General features: G+C 26.2%; 4 protein-coding genes across 5 annotated transcripts; 3 read left to right on the top strand and 1 right to left on the bottom strand.

Annotated features, from left to right (window-relative positions):
* The first annotated feature begins 1,738 nt into the window (after positions 1 to 1,738).
* LOC122507483 lies at positions 1,739 to 6,503 on the top strand. The gene is made up of 2 exons (XM_043620218.1): positions 1,739 to 1,844; positions 4,063 to 6,503. The coding sequence occupies exon 2, from the start codon at positions 4,117 to 4,119 to the stop codon at positions 6,259 to 6,261; it is 2,145 nt and encodes a 714-aa protein (XP_043476153.1). The 5' UTR covers positions 1,739 to 1,844; positions 4,063 to 4,116; the 3' UTR covers positions 6,262 to 6,503.
* Positions 6,504 to 7,247: 744 nt separating this feature from the next.
* On the bottom strand, positions 7,248 to 10,332 carry LOC122507484. The gene is made up of 2 exons (XM_043620219.1): positions 10,232 to 10,332; positions 7,248 to 9,626 (listed from the first exon to the last, which is right to left on the bottom strand). Exon 2 carries the CDS (start codon positions 9,579 to 9,581, stop codon positions 7,509 to 7,511), a length of 2,073 nt encoding a protein of 690 aa, XP_043476154.1. The 5' UTR covers positions 9,582 to 9,626; positions 10,232 to 10,332; the 3' UTR covers positions 7,248 to 7,508.
* A 701-nt stretch (positions 10,333 to 11,033) lies between these two features.
* Positions 11,034 to 15,190, top strand: LOC122507486. The gene is made up of 2 exons (XM_043620221.1): positions 11,034 to 11,187; positions 12,927 to 15,190. The coding sequence occupies exon 2, from the start codon at positions 12,976 to 12,978 to the stop codon at positions 14,749 to 14,751; it is 1,776 nt and encodes a 591-aa protein (XP_043476156.1). The 5' UTR covers positions 11,034 to 11,187; positions 12,927 to 12,975; the 3' UTR covers positions 14,752 to 15,190.
* Positions 15,191 to 15,793: 603 nt separating this feature from the next.
* Positions 15,794 to 20,107, top strand: LOC122507482. 2 transcript variants are annotated; one of them, XM_043620216.1, is made up of 2 exons: positions 15,794 to 15,899; positions 17,994 to 20,107. In XM_043620216.1, exon 2 carries the CDS (start codon positions 18,046 to 18,048, stop codon positions 19,963 to 19,965), a length of 1,920 nt encoding a protein of 639 aa, XP_043476151.1. In that variant the 5' UTR covers positions 15,794 to 15,899; positions 17,994 to 18,045; the 3' UTR covers positions 19,966 to 20,107. The 2 variants fall into 2 exon arrangements, with proteins under 2 accessions (XP_043476151.1, XP_043476152.1); XM_043620217.1 differs by having other exon boundaries at positions 15,808 to 15,998.
* Positions 20,108 to 21,485: the final 1,378 nt, after the last annotated feature.

Raw genomic sequence — 21,485 nt, 5'->3', positions numbered from 1 at the left:
CAAATAATTAACAAGCGGGCGGTAAAGTATTTTCCGCCCGCTCGGAGGTAGGGGAAGCGGGCGGAAAATACTTTACCGCCCGCTGACGTCATACAAGCGGGCGCAAAATACTTTTCCGCCCGCTTCCTCCACTCCCGGGCGTAATGTGTTACTTTGCGCCCGCCTTAAGTGCCCGAAATGACATACTTTTCGTGCAGGTAAGACAAAAACTAATTTTATGACAGACAAACAGAGAAAACGTGGCAACACTGTATATAAAGTCTCACATGTGACAGCTGTTTAGTGGTACATAGAACCAAGAGATGGCGCCAAAGGTACCAAAAACGACAAATTTTCATTATTTTTAACCACACAAGAGCCCTCGTCGACCGCTTGGCGGTCGACTTTGTTGCTGCTTTATTCTTAATTCTATTTTAATTTTTAATTAAATTCTATTTTATATTTTTAATTTTTATATTTTTATTATTTGATATCCTTCTTTTTTTTATTTATGATTTCATTTTATTTATAAATAAAATAATTTTATTTATAAATTTTTCTTGAGATAAACCAGACAAACCCAAGACAGCTCCATCTATTTCGTTTACATTTAGAGTGTGAGGTGCGCTTTCTATGTTCTTTTTTATTCTCTATGCTTATTTCTTGCTTCGATACTTTTCGAGTTCGACTTTCTTCAATTCGAGCTTTTTCTGCTTTGCATTTTTTTAGAAAGGATATAAATGCAAATCATAACACTTGACACTGTTACCAACGATCAAAAAACAAACTACTTGCATTGCGAGGTTGTCACGATTAAACGCTCATTACAAATTGTTATTTGACAATGTTTATAATTAATAACATTAATATTACAGCATAATAAGACACATATATACGTAATAATAGCATTTTTTCAAAGTTTGCAATGGAATACTCGATAAATCCGAAAATAATTTTTAGAAAATTTCAGTAACTTTTATTTTCTTAGGTTTTAAATTCGTACAGACAGTAACAAAAATTATTTTCTGCTTTTATAAAAAAAATTAATTTCATTAATTTATTATCTTTTCCTTATTTAATATATACTTTTTAATATTCATTGATGTCTACTTTTATGATTTCAATAAGAAAAACTGCTATATGTAGCTTAAATAACAAAATTACAAATTCCCCTAAGTGTCACAAACTTTTGGCCCGATTAGGTATACCATTCCTCCTTAAAAAATGCCTCCATTTTTATTTCTTATTTAAAAGAAATCTTGCAGCTTTTCTTTTTTTTAATTTAAAATTCAATTATTACTTTCTTATTTTATATCTCCTTTTACTGTTTCAGTAATTTATAAATTGAAAAATATTTTTAAAAAAATGTGATGTATTATAAATACAATTAGTTCTACTTCGGTTTAAAAGAATGATTATCAACTTTATATTTTTATTTAACACTGTTTTGAATTAAAAATTCAATCACTTATTATAATGATTTGTATTTTTTTTATAGGTATTTAGACTAAAATTGTATTTTTATAAAAATATTTAAATATTACGACTGTCATTAAAGTTCTAATAAATTTATATGAAAAATCAATGTTTTTTTCCTTTTTTAGAATTTATTAAACTTTGTTAAAATTCTCTGCATAATAAAGAAATTCATATTTTTTGAAGGGTCCTTGGACCCTTAATGTTGTTACCTTACTCTTTATGACTATAGTCCATATTAAAATAAGAGTTGATTCTCAATTATCTAACTATTCTATGTTTGTAAAACACTAAATGTTGGATTGGTTGGGTTATTCCGTTCTTTTCCGCTGCTTTTCCGTTTTTTTCTATTATTGTTATTGTTAAAAGTTAATTGAAAGTTTAAACCTGTAAGTAAAATATAGTAAACTTTTCTGCTTTATATTTTCATATTTCTTGAAAATTCTGTGCTTTTGTCTATATTGAAAAGTCATAAATTTAGTTTATTAATTGTCCCTGCTGGAAGTAAAGAGATACAAAGAGATTAAAAAAAGGGGATAAAGAAAAGATTAGAAGATATAATAGTTTGGAGATGCAAAATGGATACTTAAAAGAGATACAAATTTTTTATCTCTTTCTATAACTTTATATTTATATCTCTTTTTATCCCTTCTAATCTATTTATATACAGTTTTAGATATAGAAATATATAGAAAAAAATATATAGAAAGAGATAAAAAATTGGGGATGCAAAGTGGTGAATTAAAGAAGATAGAACTATTCAATCTCTTTCTATTCATACATTTCTGTCTTCCTCTATCCATTTTCACATCCTTTCTAATCCAAAGGAAAGTAAAAAAGGAGATATCCCTTATAGAAGAAATCGATTAATTTCAATTAAAAACTTTCTCTATTGTTGTTAATTGAGTTTCTTAATCGTGTTGTTCTAATTCATTACGATTAACTATAAAAAATTTGCAAGTAAATCTTTAATAAATTTTTAGAAAAGTTTCGATGCTGTGTGAGTTTAAAACTAATTTTGGTTGTCCATTACTGATAAACATTTATTGATTAAATATATTTACAATAAACTTTAAAAATATGGAAGTTATAAACTCAAACAAAAACGTAAAATCGCACAGTGCATAAAACACGCTTTCTGATCTACTGACCCGACGCCATGACACATAACAGCTGGGAAGATCGACGCATGCGCGTATAAGTTTATGAGTATGTATATAGAAAGGGATATACTATAGTAGATTAGAAGAGATAATCTTATTATATCTCCTCAAATCCCCATATTCTTAACTATCCCTATCTCTTCTAAATGAAGTAAGGAGATAGAATATGGGATTGAAAGAAGATTAAAGAAATAACATTCGGAAAAGAAGAATGATAAAAAGGAATAAAAAAGGTTTATAGTTTTGCAGTCTCGCATTTCTATCTTTTTCTATCTAAATAATGGGAATAATGGTAATAAATAATGTTAATAAGATCCTACATAAAAAGCGATGGAAGGGTATAAATAGGATATCAATAGTTATTAAAAAAAGGTTATAAATGAGGAGAAAGAAGAGTATCGAGAACTTCTGTCATAAAAAGAGATAAAAGTTTATAGACAGGTTATTAAAAGGTATTGAGAATAGGTTATTAATAGGCATAAAGAATAGTGTCTATAAGGTCTAACATTAAAAGAGATACAAGGAAATAGACAGGATTTTAAAAGTAATAGAGAAAAGGTGATTGAAAGGGATATCAAAAAGTTGTAATAAGATTGTATATAAAAAGAGATAGAAGGGTTTAAAATGGCTATTAAAAGTTATTCAAAAAAGGTGATTAAAAGAAATAGCGAACAAGTTGATAAAGGTAGGAATAGAAAGGCATAAAGAAGTATAGGTAAGAGATTAAAAGTTATACAATATTCATATCTCTTTCTATATTAGCAATAGAAAGGGATTAAAAGAGAAAAGGTTTCTATCTATTTACTTCCAGCAGGGGTACTACAGATTTTTTCAAGTGACTTTATATTAATTTTCAATAACGTATATTATTCCAGGAACTTTGACAAAAGTTTATTTTCGTTTTAGTTTCTCAGTTTACACACAAAATTAAAATTTTTTAGAATTATTTTTAACTTTTTGGAAAAAGCAATAATATTCAAATTTTTTAATTAAAATTCTTGAAAAAAATTACTTGTTTTTTTTTAAATTACACAAAAATTCTTTTAAGAAATTTAATTATTTTCGAAAAATAAAATTATAATAGTATTTTTAAAAAAACTAATGCTTAAAATTATTTTATCATACTTTTTTAAGATTCAATTATTTTCCAACAAAGTAAATTAAAATTTTTAAACATTTAATTTTTTTAGTCTTTTTCAAATTTCGGAAAAATCATGTCCATTTATTTACTATTAAAATTCTTCAAAAATTTGATTACTTTTTTTGATATTTTTCAAAATTATTCAATTATTTTTAAAATATTTTGGCAAATTTCAATTGTTTGGAAATTTTTCAATATATATATATATATATATATATAATGTATGTACTAAATTATTGAAGTTCTAAACTATAAACATGTTCTTTTTTAAAATTTGATAAGAAACAATTTTTTATTTGGCAGGTTTTCGTAAATTTAGATTGCCGACACATTTTGCATGGACAAAAATTCTAAAATATGAATTCTTCTTCCAAGATGGAGAGATTTTTGCCAAATGAGTGTTACGTATGTAAATCGAGAGACGACTTAATAAGATGTGACTGCAACTTGATCTCCTATTGCTCCGAAGCACATCGATTGAATCATTTGCCAATTCATGAAAAATTTTGCAAACTAATTAAAAAATTAATGATAGAAAAGGAATTATCGCACATTTATGAAGAACTTACAAATTTACGTGGGTCCGAATGGACAACAAAACAAACTGAAATTTTTGAAGAAATAAAAAATAAATTAGGAAGAAAAGTAAGTCCTTTGGAATATGTAATGTTTCAACGTCCTCGAATATGTTTTGTTTGCTATACAACAGAACAAGAGAATCTAACAAATTGTCCTGATTGCCCAGTGGCAAGTTTTTGTGAAAATCATCCTCACGATAAAATTCACACTATAAATTGTAAAATAATGAAACGTTATTTAAACGTTTTAAACACAGCAGAGGAATTGAACATTGACTTGGAATTTCTCTCTGATAATTTTCCATGTATTACAGATGGAAAGGAAACCGGAACTATGGGCGAACTTACAAAGACATTCATAGTAGCTGATATGCGGCTTAACTGTACCAATTCCAGATTATTAAAAGTAAGTCTCATTAACTTAATGAACATATTTTCGAAACTTCAGAATGCTTTGCAAAAAATTTACGGCCGGATTCCAGAAGAAATTGTCATTCATATTGATGCACTCTCTTATAAACATGCAATCAGAAGAGAAAATTATTGGGAATTTCTCTTCCATCTCAATCCAATGATAAGGGAATTAAAAATTGTCATTGTTGTAAATGAGATATTGAACAACAATTTAGAAAATTGTTCACTTTGCGAAAGTTGTAGTTCAAAAGGAAAAAAATTGACTGTTACAATTTTAGCAAAATCCTACGACGATTACATGCTAGATGAAAATTATCAGAAACCGGATATTCTCTTTTACGTGAAAATCAATGATGAATGTAATTCCGAAAGATTAAACAAGTGGAGTGAACTTGATTTTCCCATTGTTTTGCGATTTGATATAAATTCCAATTTTTGCAAAACACAACATTTTCTCTCGTTTTCGACAGCGAAGTTTAAATTCATTTACGAAGGACAATTGACAACACCATTCGCTACATTATCGTCAATTGAAAATAGAGATTATTTTATAATTTTACAATCAAAGGAGAAGAAAGTACTTCAAAAATCTTGCGGTACAGTTACAGATAAAATCTGCGAGGAAACAATTGATACAAACAGGACTGAAATTCCTTTGGAAGTTAAGAAAATTGGTTTTGAAAATCTTCAATATAAAAATAATAGTACAGATGCTATTGCGGATACTTCTAAAATTACTCCGTCAGAATTAAAAGACAATTCTGACAATAACGAAAAATCAAAATTGGAAACAAACGGAAATCAATCAGCCGCTGCTTTTCTTCTCAAGGCATTCATGAACGAAAATACAAAAACAAACGAAACCGAAGTTGAGGAAAATTCTAACAACGAAAAAATGGAAAATAAAAATTTGAATATTTTAGCAGAGCCCGCAGTTCATACGTCGAATGATGAACAAATAAAGGAACAAAAATCCGAGGACAAAACACTTTCTCCATCGTCATCATCATCAGTTTGTTCTTTTGTAATTATTTCAAAATCCAAAGAAGAGGAGAAGGAAAAAAAAGAAGAGGAAGTCGAAAAAAATACTGTGATTGAGAATTCCAAACCTGAGGAAAATGATAATTGTTCGAAATCAATCGAGAACGATAAATCTTCAGACACAGAAGAAGACGAAAAAAATAATACTCAACTAATAGAAAAGCGCAGGGAGGAAGAAGAAGAACAAAAAAATGATAAAGACTTTCGTGTTAAGATGGGAAATTTCGACAATTCTCAAACTAATTTTTCTCAATTGTTTCTAATCGATCACATTTCATATCTTAATAAAGAAATCGATGAGTTACGAAAACGATTAAATGCATCTATCGAGGAAGTGTCAAAACAACAAACAAAATATGAACAATCCTTTTCGACTTTAATCGAAGAGAATAAATTAATGAGAAAAGTGTTATGTGATATTGTCAATACAACTGCTGATATTGATTCAGTACTTAAGATTAAGTCTTAAAATCACTAAAAAAATAAATACTCTTTTATATTATTTCTATTTAAAACAATATTCACAAATTCGTTTATCTTGAATTTAAAAATTCAATGATTTTCCATATTAATATTTCTTAACTGCGATTTTATAATTTTAAAAAATGTTGAAACAATGTAATTGTTATTATATTATATTCGAATACAATGTTGTAAATTGGCATTACTTCTAATTTAATATTGTACTAAACTGCCATTATTTTTGATAAATAAAATTAAAGAAGCAATGTTTATAGAAAAAAATGTTTATTGTCATGTTGCAAATTTTGTGATTAAATTTTGGTAATATTTTCGAGAATATTCTTCTTCCGGGAAATTTTTCATTATTGACGTTATTGATAATAAAAATAATTGTTAAAATGAAATAATTCAGATTATAGAAATTAATTATTTGACCAATTATAACAATTAATATAAATAAATGTGACGCGTTTCCATAGAAGGCTAATAAGCAATAAATTCTAGGTTATGTTTATAATTTTTGGAGTAAAAATACAAAAAGACAATCAATTATTATTACAAATTATAGTTATTCAAGTCTTTTTTATATATAAAATAGTGAATAAAAACTCGTTTCAAATTTAAATAACCAAAAAGGAACTTTTAATCAAGAAAAATCTAACGCAATCATAACCTATAATTTGCTATTGCTATCTTAGATACCTTTTCTTTAGAAGCGCGTCACAAATTAAAGTAAAAAATACTCTTCAAATTTGAATTATAGTCGCTAAAGTCGTCCACTAAAAGTCAAATCTAATCAATATTCAAATAATACAGAAAATACTATAATTATAAAAAATTAAAATTATAGGAAATACTTAAATTTTCATTCACTAGAAACGCTATATAGAAACCTTGAAAGAAAATTGTAAAGATGGTAAGATTTCAATAAGAAAATTTATTTCGAGAAAAACATTAATTGATTAATTAATTAATTAATTAATTAATTTTTTTTAATTCAAAACAGTGGTTCGATTTTTCTGTTATAACTAAAAATATAAATTCGAAAATCATTCTTTTAAACCGAAGTAGAACTAATTGTATTTATAATACATCACATTTTTTTAAAAATATTTTTCAATTTATAAATTACTGAAACAGTAAACGGAGATATAAAATAAGAAAGTAATAATTGAATTTTAAATTCAAAAAAAAAAGAATAGCTAGAAGATTTCTTTTAAAGAAATAAAAATGGAGGCATTTCTTCAACACTATTTAAATGTTGTTTTCACCCAATGAATCTGTGTATTCAATTTTAATGTCATCAAAATCGACCCCCACAATATCGCGTAACATTTTCTTTATAAACTCATCCTTTTTGTGCGAATCTAAAGAAACTTTTTCAAGTTTTGTATTCAGTTTCGTCACCTCATTGAAAGACAGATTTAATTGTTGTCGTAAGCCTTCGATTTCGTTTCTAAGATACGAAATATGTTCGAGTAGATACGACTGAGAAAAACTGATGTCCTTGTTGAAACTTTTACAACTGGCCAGATTTTTTGTATCTTCTTCTTTTTCTCCTTCCTCTTCTTTCCGCTCTTTTATATTCTTCTTTTGCGTATTATCGCCTTCCACATTTTTTCCTCCATCTTCATTTGAATCAAGAAATTTGTTGTCGACAGATTTTGAAAATTTTTCATTTTCTTCAGTTTTGGAAGTTTCAGTGATTTTTTCTCCCTCCTCTTCTCCGGGTTCTGAAATAATTACAAATGAACACACAGATGACGATGGAGAATGTGTTCTACGATCTTCGGATTTTTGTCCCTTTATTTGTTCAGCATTTGCTGTACTTTTATTTTCCTCTTCTTCGTTAGAGGGATTTTTCTTGGTTTTAATTTGTATATTTTCATTTTTATTCTTGTTTGACTCAGTGGAAGAAATGGTAACGGCCGTCGAAATAAAATGACACTTGTCCTTTGGTTCTGACTCAGTAACTTTAGAAGCATCTGCAATATTCTCACATTTCGGAATTTCGGAATCAATATTTTTAACTAAAACAGTTTCAATTGTGTTTGTCCTCCTTTTTTCCTCGCAGATTTCGCCTGTGACTGAAACACAATAATTAGGAAGGACTTTGTTTTCCTTTGATTGTAAAATTATAAAGTAGTCTTTGTTTTCAAGTGACGACAATGTAGCGAATGGTGTTTTAAATTGTCCCTCGTAAATAAATTCAAACTTTGCTGTTGAAAGCGACAGAAATTGTAGTGTTTTACAAAATCTTGAATTTGATTCAAACCGCAAAACAACTGGAAAACTAAACTCACTCCACTTATTCAATTTTTCAGAATTACATTCATCGACGATTTTCACGTAAAACAGAATATCTGGTTTTTGATAACTTTCATCCAGCATGTAATCGTCGTAAGATTTTGACAAAATTTCCAGGTTTAAATTCTTTCCCTCTGAATAACAATTTTTACAAAGAAAAGTCTTTAAATTCGACTCATTTTCAGTTGAAGTGAAGACTATTTTTAACTGTTTTATCTGCGGATTGAGGTGCAAGAGAAATTCCCAATAATTTTCTTTTGTGATTGCGTGTTCATAGGTAAGGGCATCGATATGAATTGTCAATTCCTCTGGAATCGTGTCGTGTGTTTTTAGTAAAACGTTATTAATTTTCGAAGCAACGTCAATAAAATCAATTAGATCAATTTTAGATAATTTCGATTCTTTGCAAGTAATTTCCATATCTTCTGTTGCATATGTTATTATAAGATCATCTATAACATCACCTTTTTCTCCAGTAAATAAAAAACCAGACGATAGAAATTTTAAATCAATATTTAATTCCTCGGCGGTAGTTAAGACTTTTAAATAAGTATTTATTACTTTACAATAAACACCATGAGTTTTATTATTTTTACAGTTTAAGCAAAAGCTTGCTATTGGACAATGTGGACAATCGAATAAGTCCTCTTGTTTTGTTTTGCGACAATCGAAACAAATTCTTGGAAAATAAAATATAAAATTTTCCAGCGGACTTAAAGCTCTTCCCAGTCCTCTCAGTTTCTTTATGATTTCATTCCGGATTTTTTCTCTTTTTGTATCCCATTCGGGCCAATCTAATATATAAATAAGCTCTTGATAAATGTGAGTGATTCCTTTTTCTTTCAACAATTCTTTTACTACTTTGCAAAAATTTTTGTGTATTGATAGGTGTTGTTGTCGATGATCCTCTGAACAGTAGGAAATCATTTTGCACTCGCATCTTATTAAATTTTCTCTCGATTTGCAAATGTAGCATTCATTTGGAAAACATCTGCCATTCTTTAAATAAGTATCGCTCATCTTTTGTGTCAAACGGTACGTGTATATCAAACAGTTTTTCGAACTCTGTAAAAAAATAATAGTAAATTTAAAAAGTAGAAGTCTTTTTTCCTATTCCATTGTCAAAGTTCTTTATTATAGAACTTTATTATGCAAATTACAAAATTTTTTATTTTCAAATATCAATTTTTAAATAATTTTAGATTAAAACTTTTAAAAAATTTAATTTTTAATTAATTTACTAATTCATTATTCTTGTTTATTAATTTCAAGAATTTTAATAAAATTCTTCGCATGAATTCAATTATTTTCATAAATAATAACATTCTTCGTAAGAATTAAAATATTTTTATAAATAGTCAAATTCTTTGCAACAATTAAATTATAGGTAATCAAAACAATTTCACAAAAGAATTCAATTTTTTTTTTAATTCGTTATAAAATTTTTCAAAAGAATTCAATTATTTTCTAAAATTTTAATAAATTCTTCAAAAAAATTCAATTATATTTGCAAAAATCAAATTATTTTTTATACAATTTTGATAAAACTTCATGAAAGAAATCAATTATTTTCCTAAATAATAAAATTCTTTAATTTTTCTGTACAATTATTTTTTGTTTCAAAATATATTAAACAATCAAATTAAGTTTTATGTTCGTATGTTACTTACTGTTTATTATTTATTAACAATAATTACTAGAACTGTATTAATAAAGTGTAATAAAGTAACGAAAGTAACTGTCAATATTGAGAGTAGACCTTTCAACATGGAATAATGACTTAATACAGAAACGCAAATATAGCTGCCATTTGGTTGTCACACTTACACGTAAAGTTCAAAAATAAAGGGTCCTTGGACCCCTTGTGCAAGAGTTGAAAATTTTTCGATAATTTCGATATAATTTACATTATAAATTAATTATTAAACCATTTAACTATTAATAATAATATAAACAAGTGAAAATAAAAAACAACTCTATAATTTTCCATTACACTCTCAAGCTGCGGTTACACCTCTGCAGGCTGCCTGCCTGCGCAGGCAGGAGCAACGAGAGTAAGGGAGAAGTTTGAAGTCACTGACTCTCTTACTCTTGTACGTTACCATGACAACCTGCAGGCAGGCAGGCTGCCTGCAGAGGTGTAACCGCAGCCTCAAGGGTCTCAAGTCTACGTTACTCCAATGTAAACCCGTTCTAGAAAGTTTTACCAATGGTGTAAATGCTCCCTCTCCTAAATGTCAGTGACATTCATATATTGCAGTTATTGGGATCCGAAATCATGTGAAACTGACCCACCCCTGTACCCACTTGCGTCCGACATCTTGGTTTTTTATCTCTTTTTTTTACATATGTTAGAGAGAGACGAAATGAAAAGACAACTACCGCAAGTGGGTCGACACCAGAGGGCCTACGCAGCTCTGCGGTTCCCAATATGTTTTGTGATTCTGTGTTAATTCATTATTCCATGACGAAAAAGGTTCAACTTTAATAATATTCTAATTGTTGTGTTGTTGTTAATAAATTGTTAAAATGTGAGTAAAATATGTACAAAACTTAATTTGATTGTCCAAATTAAGGAGATTTTTACGTCAACTTGAGAAAAGAAAATATTAAGGGAAAAAAAGAGGTAACTTTTTTTATTTTTTTTAAAAAAAGTTTTTTAGCTAGTTTTTTAGGAGCGCGTCACAAATGGATTATTTTTCTTTTATTGAAATCTTTTTCAAAATGTAATCATAAAATTTAGACTCAATGTTATAGAATTCAGTGCGTTTTATTTCTGATTTAGATTATTAACACCACAACATAATATAAATATGTCGTTAATGATTTAAATAATATAGATATCGTAAGGAATTTTATAAATTATAAGGTGGTTTCATATTCAACAGAATGCAGACCTTTAGAAAAATAATTAATTAACATTCCAATAATTAAAATATTATTATTAATAGTTTTTTTCTTGAAAAAAGAAAATTTTAATACAAAACCTTCAATTTTTTCCATTTCTGACAATAATTTCTTTTTAAATAACTTAATTCTTGAAGAACTATATCATAAAATTATTGCTTAGAAATTATTTAATGAATAATTTTATTCATACATTTCAAAATTAATTGAATTTTAAAATAGTATCGTTTACATTTTTCATAAGTAGATGAACTTAAAAAGATTTAAATTTCAAATTTTATAAAATTTCAATTTTGAATGAATTTCATCAAAAATTCAAAAGAACTTAAATTTTTTGCAAAAATTTTCGAAATTTAAATATGTATTCTGAAATTAGCTAAATTCTTTAATATATATATATATATTTAATTATTTATTAAAAATAATGAATTTATCGAGGAATTTTAGTTAAAAATAATTTTAAAAATTTGTATTTTGGAGAAGTTTCAAATAATTGCAAAAAATCAAATATTTTCAAAAATAATAAAATTCTTTGCAGAAAAATTATTTTTAAAAAATTTAATAAAATTCTTGGCAAAATTTCAATTAATTGCAAAAATTTTCCTAAATTCAATGATATTCATTATCTACTATTTTAATAAAATTTTCCAAAAGAATTCAATTATTTAAAAAAATTCTTATTAAAATTCTACGCAAACGTTTAATTATTTTCGTAAATAATAAAATAATTTCACAAGAATTCTATTATTTACAAATTTTTTTATAAATTTCTTCGCAATAATTTCATTATTTTCATAAATAATCAAACTCATTGCAGAATTTCAATTATTTTTAATGCTACATTTTAATCAAAATTCCTCGAAAAATGTAATTATTTTTAAAAATATTATTAAAATTCCTCCAAAGAATTGAATTATTTAAAAATTTGTTGATAAAATTCGAAAAAATTCTTTATGAGAATTTAATATTAAGAAACATTCAATTATTCAATATAAATTATTTATTTTTGTATTTAAATAATTAAATTCTCGTATAATTTTCTAATACAAATTGATTTAAGTGAATTTTAATTAAAATTTTACATAATAATTGAATATTAAAAGCATTATAGCGTGAATTCTTAGAAATAATTGAATTTTGAAAAAGTTTCAAATTCAAATCTTTGAAAATCTGAATTTTTCATATTTTTAACTAATAATTCTGTAGAATTAAGTTTTGTTTAATTCAAATTATTCGAAGTTTTCATTTTCAAATATAATTATATTTAATTGAAGAATTTCCGAATAATTGATGAAATTTCGTAAAATTGAAATTGTAAACAAATACATTTGAAAATTCTCAAAATTTTTAAAAAATTATTGTAAATAATTGATTTAAAGAAGAATTTTAATTAAAAATTCTAAAAAATAATAATTTAAGAAAAATTTTTTTCTTCAATTTTTTGTTTTTTATTTTCAGATTTCGAAAAACCAGTTGACTACCGTTTAACTGGTTTAATCCAATAAAGATGCCTATTTATTTAAAGAGTGCCAGATGCTTTCCGAATGAATGCTACACTTGCAAATCGAGAGAAAATTTAATAAGATGCAAATGCAACATGATTTCCTACTGTTCAGAGGATCATCGACAACAACACCTATCAATTCACGAAGATTTTTGCAGAGCAATAAAAGCATTGTTGGAAAAAAAAGGAATCACTCACATTTATCAAGAGCTTAATGATATATATGGTCCCGAGTGGAATACAAAAAGAAAAGAAATCCGTAAGGAAATCATAATGAAACTGAGAGGTCTGGAAGGAGCTTTAAGTCCACTGGAAAATTTTATGTTTTATTCTCCAAGAATTTGTTTCGATTGTCACGAAACAAAACAAGAGGATTTAATTAATTGTCCACATTGTCCAATAGCGAGTTTTTGCAAAGAACACGAAAATGATAAAATTCATGAAGAATATTGTAAAGTAATGAATACATATTTAAATGTATTGACAACGGCCGAGAAATTAAATATTGATTTAGATTTTCTATCGTCTGCTTTTCCATTTACTGGAGAAAAAGCTGATGCTATAGATGATCTTACAATGACATACAAAACAAGTAGAACGATCATATTCGGACCGATGTCAAAATCAGATAAAATTTTTCTCATTAATTTTATTGACTTTGCTTCAAAACTGAATAACGCTTTACAAAAAATACACGACACGATTCCAGAGGAATTGACAATTCACATCGATGAGCTTACCTATGATTTTGCAGTAGCAATAGTTAATTATTGGGAATTTCTGTTGCATCTTAATCCACGGATTAAGAAATTAAAAATTGTCATGACTACATCTCGAGATCCATCTCGATTTAAAAAATCTCTTTGTAAAAATTGTCATTTAGAGGGAAGAAATTTCATTCTTGAAGCTTCAGCAAAATCTTACGAAGATTACATGCTGGATGAAAATTATCAAGAACCGGACATACTGTTTTATGTTCAGATCAATATTAAAAAGATGTCTCAAGGGTTTAATAAGTGGAGAGAATTAAATTGTCCCATTATTCTGCAATTCGATTCAAACTCCAATTTTTGTCAAGCGCAACATATTCTCTCGTCTTCTAGAGCAAAGTTTCGATTTATTCACGAAGGACAATTGAAAACACCTTTCGGTACATTATCCTCCATTGAAAACAAAGACTATTTTATAATTTTCCAATCAAAGGAAAACAATGTGCTTCAAAAATCTTCTGATTCAGTAACAGGCGGAATCTGCGAGGGAAAAATTGGTACGAATACGACTGAAATTCTTGCAGATAGAAACAAAAATAAAGAATCGAATAAGGAACGAAAATCCGTAGATTATGTGAAACCTTCTGCATCGTCATCGAAGCGTTCATTTGCGGCTATTTCCGGACCCGGTGAAGAGGAGAAAGGAGAGAAGAATAAAAAATCAAAAACTGAAAATTGTAAAAATTGTAAAAATTGTTCAAAGTCTAACGATAAGGAAAATTCTGATCCAAAAGGCGAAGAAGGAAAAATTAAAAAAAAAAACGATAAAGTTAATTCTTCTCAATCGTATCTAATCAAACGCATTTCGTATCTTGAAAACGAAATCGAAGACTTGCGACAACAATTAAATTTATCAGTTAATGAGGTAACGAAACTGCAAACAAAACTTGATCAGCTTTCTTTTAATTTAAACAAAAAGGAAAAGGTAATAAAGAAATTATTATGTGTTATTGTTGACAATGAAGACATTAAAATTGAAGACACAGATTCATCAGAAAACAACATTTAATCTGTATTGAAAAAATGCCTCCATGTTTATTTCTTTAAAAGGAATCTTCTAGTTTTTATATTTTTTTGAATTTAAAATTCAAATATTATTTTCTTATTTTATATCCCGGTTAACAAAACTCGATCAAGTTTCTTTCGATTTAAACAAAATTTAATGTGGGATTCTCGATTCTTGGAGAGACTTCAGTGTGCTAAAAGAACAAAATTTAAAATGTAAAAAAATTTACCTACATTTTCAGTATTTTTTCATTGGAAAAAATGTTTCAATAATAAATGTAAATATTTGTATTATTATGATTACTATTAAGATTTAAAAGTAGGCTTATATCTGAATTCTATTTTTTAGTTTAGAAAAATTCCTTTATTTTTGAATTTAAAATTCAAAGATTACATAAATTGTATTATTTTTTGTACTGCATTTGTAACGTTATAAATATATTAATTTAAAGACTGTGTTTGTTAAGAATTTTCTAATAAATGTCCATATGATAAAGTAATGATTATAACTTTCTTGAAGACATATTTCTTCTAATTTCTAAAAATATTTACTCATGGCGTTTCTGAGTAAACATTTAAGGATTTTACTACTTTCTGTTGGTTTTCACTACTTTTTAAGGCAAAAAAAATAATTGATTGACTTACGGTTTTCTGTATTTTCAAAAGCGATACCAACAATTAGAAATTTTTTTGAACTGAAATTTGATAATTTTACTCTACTCTGGATATAATTTTCTGATTTTCCTAACTTACGCTGCAACTCTCTTTTTGTCAACATATTATATATAATTCATAAAAATGTAAAAAAAAGTATAAGTCAAAAATATATTTTGACAAATATTTAACAATAAAACTAAATTTTTCTGCATAAGAAAGTTAGAGAAGGATAATTAAAGAATATACCTATCCTTTTCCTTTTTTAATTAATTGTTCCGTTTGCGTCTTTGCGATTGCGAGAACGATTCCGGTTTTGGGGGTCTCTGGACCCTAGATAATGTTACATTTGCATGTAACAACAAAATTGCTAATATAGTTGTAGTTCTATCAGTTTACTATTCTATGTTGTAAAATTCTGAGACAGCTGACAGAGTCAAGTCCGATTTTTTCAATTGTTAACAATTGTTTATTGTAAGAATTATAACGTGTAAGCCTGTAAGTTGAATATCAGTAAAGTCTTTTGCATTATATGCAATTATATTTAACCCCTTTCTAAAGAAGATCTAAGAAATTGTAGATACATATCATTTTAAGGTTATGTTTGTATTAATTTTACTGCGATTTTACTTTAATTGCTTTAATTATACGGTTTTTTCTTAATTATTTATTGTTTTAAAGTTAAATCAATTCATATTAAATATTTTGTATGTTATGAAAACTTGAACATTAATATAGTATTTACACTGAGAATTATCATCCGCATTATTATACAGTAAGAAAACCTACCACGTCAGTCATATCCCATGAGTGGGAGTGAGACAGACTTATGCGATTTCCATACTTTCCTATGACTGACTGATAGCTTTTCTTACTATATATGTATACATTTTCATGATTTTCATTTAAAAAATTAAAATCAACCTGAAACATTTAGCTTCTTATTATTTCTTCTTCAGAGGTCAATTTTTGTTATTTAAAATTTTTAAAACAATTGTTTTCAATTTCTCGAAAAAAATTGTGATCGACGCTCAGCGTCGGTTCTAATTTCAAGGACCTGAAAATTTAAAGTACTTTTGTGATAAAATGCAAAAGTTGAAATATTATATTTACAGGGTGGCCGCTGGACCGGGAAACCGGGAAATGACAGTGAATTTTAATCTTGACCGGGATTTTGGAATTTTTTTTTTAAAAACACACATTATTTTGTGAGAAAATATAGAAATAGGTACCTATTTATTTTAGGACTTATTTATTATAATTATTTATTTTGTCAGGGAACTTTGTGAAAAGTACTATAAAAATATTCAATTTCTAGAATTTATAAGAAAATTATGAATTTTGCTGTCCAACGTAACAGACTTAGAAAAAGAAAATATTAAATTTTATTTTAAATTCTTTCTATTTTTAACAATAATTAAACAAAATATAATTTTAATTAAATTTGTCAAAAAAATTTTAAAGAGAAAAAATTTCACATCCTATAAAATAGTGAAAAATAAATCAATTTAAAAATTTTTTTTGCAATAATATTATAACAAAACAAATTTGAATTATTAAAAATTTGAACTAATTAGAACAAAAGTGATACGAAATTTACAAAAATTAATTTTTAAATAATAAATAAAGTTAATAAAACTAAATAAAATTTATTTTCTTAGAAAATAATTTTTTAAAAAACCGTATTTTGCATTAATATCAATTAGTTTTTCTTTTACAATTATTTTTCTATATTTTAGAATGTTAAATTAATATTATTATAGATTGAATTTTAAAAAGTTTCAAATTGAAGTTTTAGAAAAGTTGAATTTTAAAAGATTTTAATTAAAAATTCTGAATAAGTTAGTTTTTTGATATATTTTTATTCACATTTTTTCAAATTAGTTATGTTTTTAAATATATAATATTTAATTGAAAAAATTTCAAATTATTCAAAATTTCATGAAATTGTCTTGTAAACAAGTGGATTTTAGAAATATTTTAGTTAAAATTTCTAGAAAATATGTAAATTGAAATTTTGAAAATAATTTTTAATAAGTTACAGTAGCAATTCTTAAAAATTACTCAAATTTAAAGGATTTGAAATTTTAATTTTTTTTTAAAATTTGAATACCTATATGGAAAAATAATGGATAATAATTAAATATTTGTTTCAAAAATCTATTTAAGTTCAAAATTATTTTTAGTATTAAAAATATTCAAAAAAAATGTATTATAAACATATTTTGGAGTTTCAATTATTTTTAGAGTAAACTAAAATATTTTTAGGGTTTGGGAAAAAGTCAAAGTTTTGTCTAAAAGTCAGAAAATTCTTTCAATATTTCATGGAATAATTTATTTTTAGAGTTATTTTTTATGACTGGGAAAAATAATTTATGAACAGGAATAGACCGGGAAATGACCGTGAAGTTTTTTTTATGAAAAAAGTGGCCACCCTGAATTTACAATTTGTATTGAAAATTCCATAAGCATATTACTTAAAGTATGGAAATAGATTTCTTTACTTTTCCAATACACCTTTTTTGTAACTATTAATTTTCGATAGTACATCGTTTATCTTTAAAATTTGATAAAAATATTTTTCATTTGCAGGTTTTCGCAAATTTTGATTGTATACACTCTACAAAGACGGAAATATTAAAATATGAATTCTTCCAAGATGCAAAGGTTTTTTCCGAATGAGTGTTATGTTTGTAAATCGAGGGACAATTTAAAAAGATGTAAATGCAACATGATTTCCTATTGCTCTGAGCATCATCGATTAAAACATTTACCAGTTCATGGAAGTTTTTGCAAAATAATTAAGGAATTATTAAAAGAAAAAAAAGTGGCACATATTTATGAAGAGCTTCAAATGTTAGGCGGAGACGCTTGGAGAGAAAAAAAAGAAAAAATCACCAATGAAGTAACAAAGAAATTAGGAAGACCTATGAGTTTATTCGAAAATGCAATGTGGGTACATCCGCGACTGTGTCACGTTTGTAATCAAACCAGACAAGAAGATTTATCAAATTGTCCTGATTGTCCAGTGGCAAGTTTTTGTAAAAAGCATCCTCGAGATGAAATTCACAGTATGAATTGCAAAGTGATGAATCAATATTTAAAAATTTTGAACACAGCCGAGGAATTAAATATCGACTTGAAATTTCTGTCTCCTAATTTTCCGTGTATCAAAGGAGAAAAAGTAAATCATGTTATGGACTCACTTACTCTCACATATAAAGCAAATAATATGGAGGAAAGATGTTTAAAATCAAGATTATTGAAAATGGACCTTATTAACTTTATGGACGCAGCTTCGAAAATTAATAGTGCTTTACAAAAAGTACACGAAACGATTCCAGAAGAATTGACAATTCACATCGATGCCCTTTCCTATGAGCACGCAATCACGAAAGAAAATTATTGGGAGTTTCTCTTGCATCTCAATCCGCAGATAAAAAAGTTAAAAATTCTCGTCACTCAAACTGAAAATCGGAACGATTCTAAGTCTCTTTGCAAAAAGTGTCATTCAAAGGGAAAAGAATTGATTATTGAATATTCGACAAAATCTTACGAAGACTACATGCTGGATGAAAATTATCAAAAACCCGATATACTCTTTTACGTGAAAGTCGACGATGAATGTAATTCCGAAAGATTTAATAAGTGGAGTGAATTTAATTGTCCCGTCATTTTGCGATTTGATTCAAAAATGAATTTTTGTAAAGTACATTATTTTCTCTCGCTTTTAAAAGCAAAGTTTCGATTTATTTACGAAGGAAAAATAAAAGCAGCATTCGGTATATTATCCTCAATTGAAAATGAAGACTATTTTATAATTTTGCAATCAATGGAAAACAAAGTACATGAAAAATGTGATAAAATTACAACTACAGTAACTCATCAATGTGGTGAAAATAGTAGTGAAAATGATGTAGAAGATGCTTCTAAAGTTATTCCATCAGATTTAAAAGACAATTCTGACAATAACGAAAATTCAAAATTGGAAACAAACGAAAATCAATCTACTTCGGAAAATAGGGAATCCAATAAGGAAGAAAAATCCGAAGTTCGTGTGACACTTTCTCCATCGTCATCGAAACGTTCGTTTGCAACTATTTCCGAACCAGGAGAAGAGGAGGAAGGAGAGAAGAATAAAAAAGCCAAAACTGAAAGTTGTAAAAACATTTCAAAGTCTATCGATAAGGAAAATTGTGATCCAAATAGCGAAGAAGGAAAAAATACGAAAGAGAATAATGTGGAAAAGAAGAATATAGAAAAGAGAAATGAAAAAGAAGACAAACATAAAAAATTTCTTGTCAACTCAGAATGTTTTAAAAATCATGAGACGGTTAATGTTTTTCAATCATTTGTAATCGGACATGTTTCGGACCTGAAAAACGAAAATGAAGATTTACGACAACAATTAAATTTGGCACTCAAAGAAATAACGAAATTACAAACCAAATTTGATCAGGTTTGTTTTGAATTAAAGAAAAAGGAAAAGGTAATACAGGATTTATTACGCGTATTTGTCAACTTTGAAAACACTGATGCAGTGTGTGAAGAGAACAAAATTTAAATCCATTACGAAAAAACTCTTCTATTTTTTGTCTTTTTTTTTTTAATTTGAAATTCAAATACTAATTTCTTTTTTACTTGCTCTTTTACATTTTCAATGATTAGTAATTTGAAAAATATTACGTTAAAAAATGTTAATATCTACGTATATATTATAAATTAATGCAATTAATATTATTTCTCTTTAAAAGAATACGCAGGGTGGCCACATGTCAGTAAAGTCAGGGAAATGTCAGGGAACAAATTTTTTGTCAGTAAAGTCAGGGAAATGTCAGGAAAAAAATTTTTGTCAGGGAAATTAAGAAAATTGAGAATTGTTTCGACTTATTTTAAAAAATTGCGACTTTTTCGACTTTTCTTCCAAACATTTCAAGTATTTATTTACAATTTTTAAAAATCAATTTTTGAATAATTTTAATTGCAAATTTTGAAAATAATTGAAATATTAGGTTCTAATTGTTAAAAATTCAATGTTTTCAGTATTTTCAATTACATATTTCCAAAAATTCAAATACATATAAAAATAATAACATTTTAGAATTATTTTTAACATTTTGGAGGATACAATCAAGCTCAAATTTTTTAATTAAAATTTAAAGAAAAATTAATTAGTTTTTTAAATTATACCAAATTTTTTTTAAGAAATTCAATTATTTTCGTAAAATTACATTAAAATATTTTTAAAAACTAATTATTAGAATTGTTTTAAAATAATTTTTTAAGATTTAATTATCTTCGAACAATGTGAATAAAAGTTTATGAAAATTTACTTTTTGGAGTTATTAAAATAATAGCGGATTATTGTAAGGAACACGTGGTGAAGCTTTTCAGTATGATTAAATAAAATAACTCAATTAATTAAGAAAATATAAAAATTTAATATAAGAAAAGTAAAGTGAATACGTGATTAATCTCACAATAGATTAATAACTGATTCTTCGATTATTACATTGTTAATTTCGCACTCGGTCTCGCACTTCGTACTTATTCATTCGCTTACAGTTTCGTACTAAATTTCTAATCATACCTTCAATCAATCGCGCGCCTATTTCGTATATTTTCGGAAATATTCGTACTTATTTTAATATTCGTTCACACTTGATGACTATTCGCTAACAAAAATTTTTGAGAAATCATGGTCCTGTTTAAAATTAAAATTCTTCAAAAATTTGATTATTTTTATTTATATTTTTCAAAAATTAAATTATTTTTAAAAGATTTTACCAAATTTTAATTGTTTGTAAATTATTCAAAATTGAAAAACTTTTATATTTATATAAATACAATTATCATAAAAAAATTGAGTTTTTGTATTTAAATAAGTGAATTCTAGATGAACTTTTGGAAAATTATTTAAATCAATTGATTCAGAGATGAAGTTTAGTTGAAAATTGTAAAAAATAATTGAATTCAGGAAAGGTTATAATTGTAATTTTTAGAAATTATTCAAATTAATAAATTTTACCCATTTTCCGTAAACATTCATACTTTCCTGTAAAAAGAATTTTGTCAGGGAAAGTA

The sequence above is a fragment of the Leptopilina heterotoma genome, unplaced genomic scaffold (genome assembly GCF_015476425.1).
Source record: "Leptopilina heterotoma isolate Lh14 unplaced genomic scaffold, ASM1547642v1 Lhet_47, whole genome shotgun sequence".
Lineage (NCBI taxonomy): Eukaryota > Metazoa > Arthropoda > Insecta > Hymenoptera > Figitidae > Leptopilina > Leptopilina heterotoma.
The sequence above is the reverse complement of the archived record's forward strand: the minus strand, read 5'-3'. Positions and strand labels throughout refer to the sequence as shown.

Coding starts and splice junctions, on each gene's coding strand:
- LOC122507483 (XM_043620218.1), top strand. CDS start 4,117: ATGAATTCTTCTTCCAAGATGGAGAGATTTTTGCCAAATGAGTGTTAC.
- LOC122507484 (XM_043620219.1), bottom strand. CDS start 9,581: ATGAGCGATACTTATTTAAAGAATGGCAGATGTTTTCCAAATGAATGC.
- LOC122507486 (XM_043620221.1), top strand. CDS start 12,976: ATGCCTATTTATTTAAAGAGTGCCAGATGCTTTCCGAATGAATGCTAC.
- LOC122507482 (XM_043620216.1), top strand. CDS start 18,046: ATGAATTCTTCCAAGATGCAAAGGTTTTTTCCGAATGAGTGTTATGTT.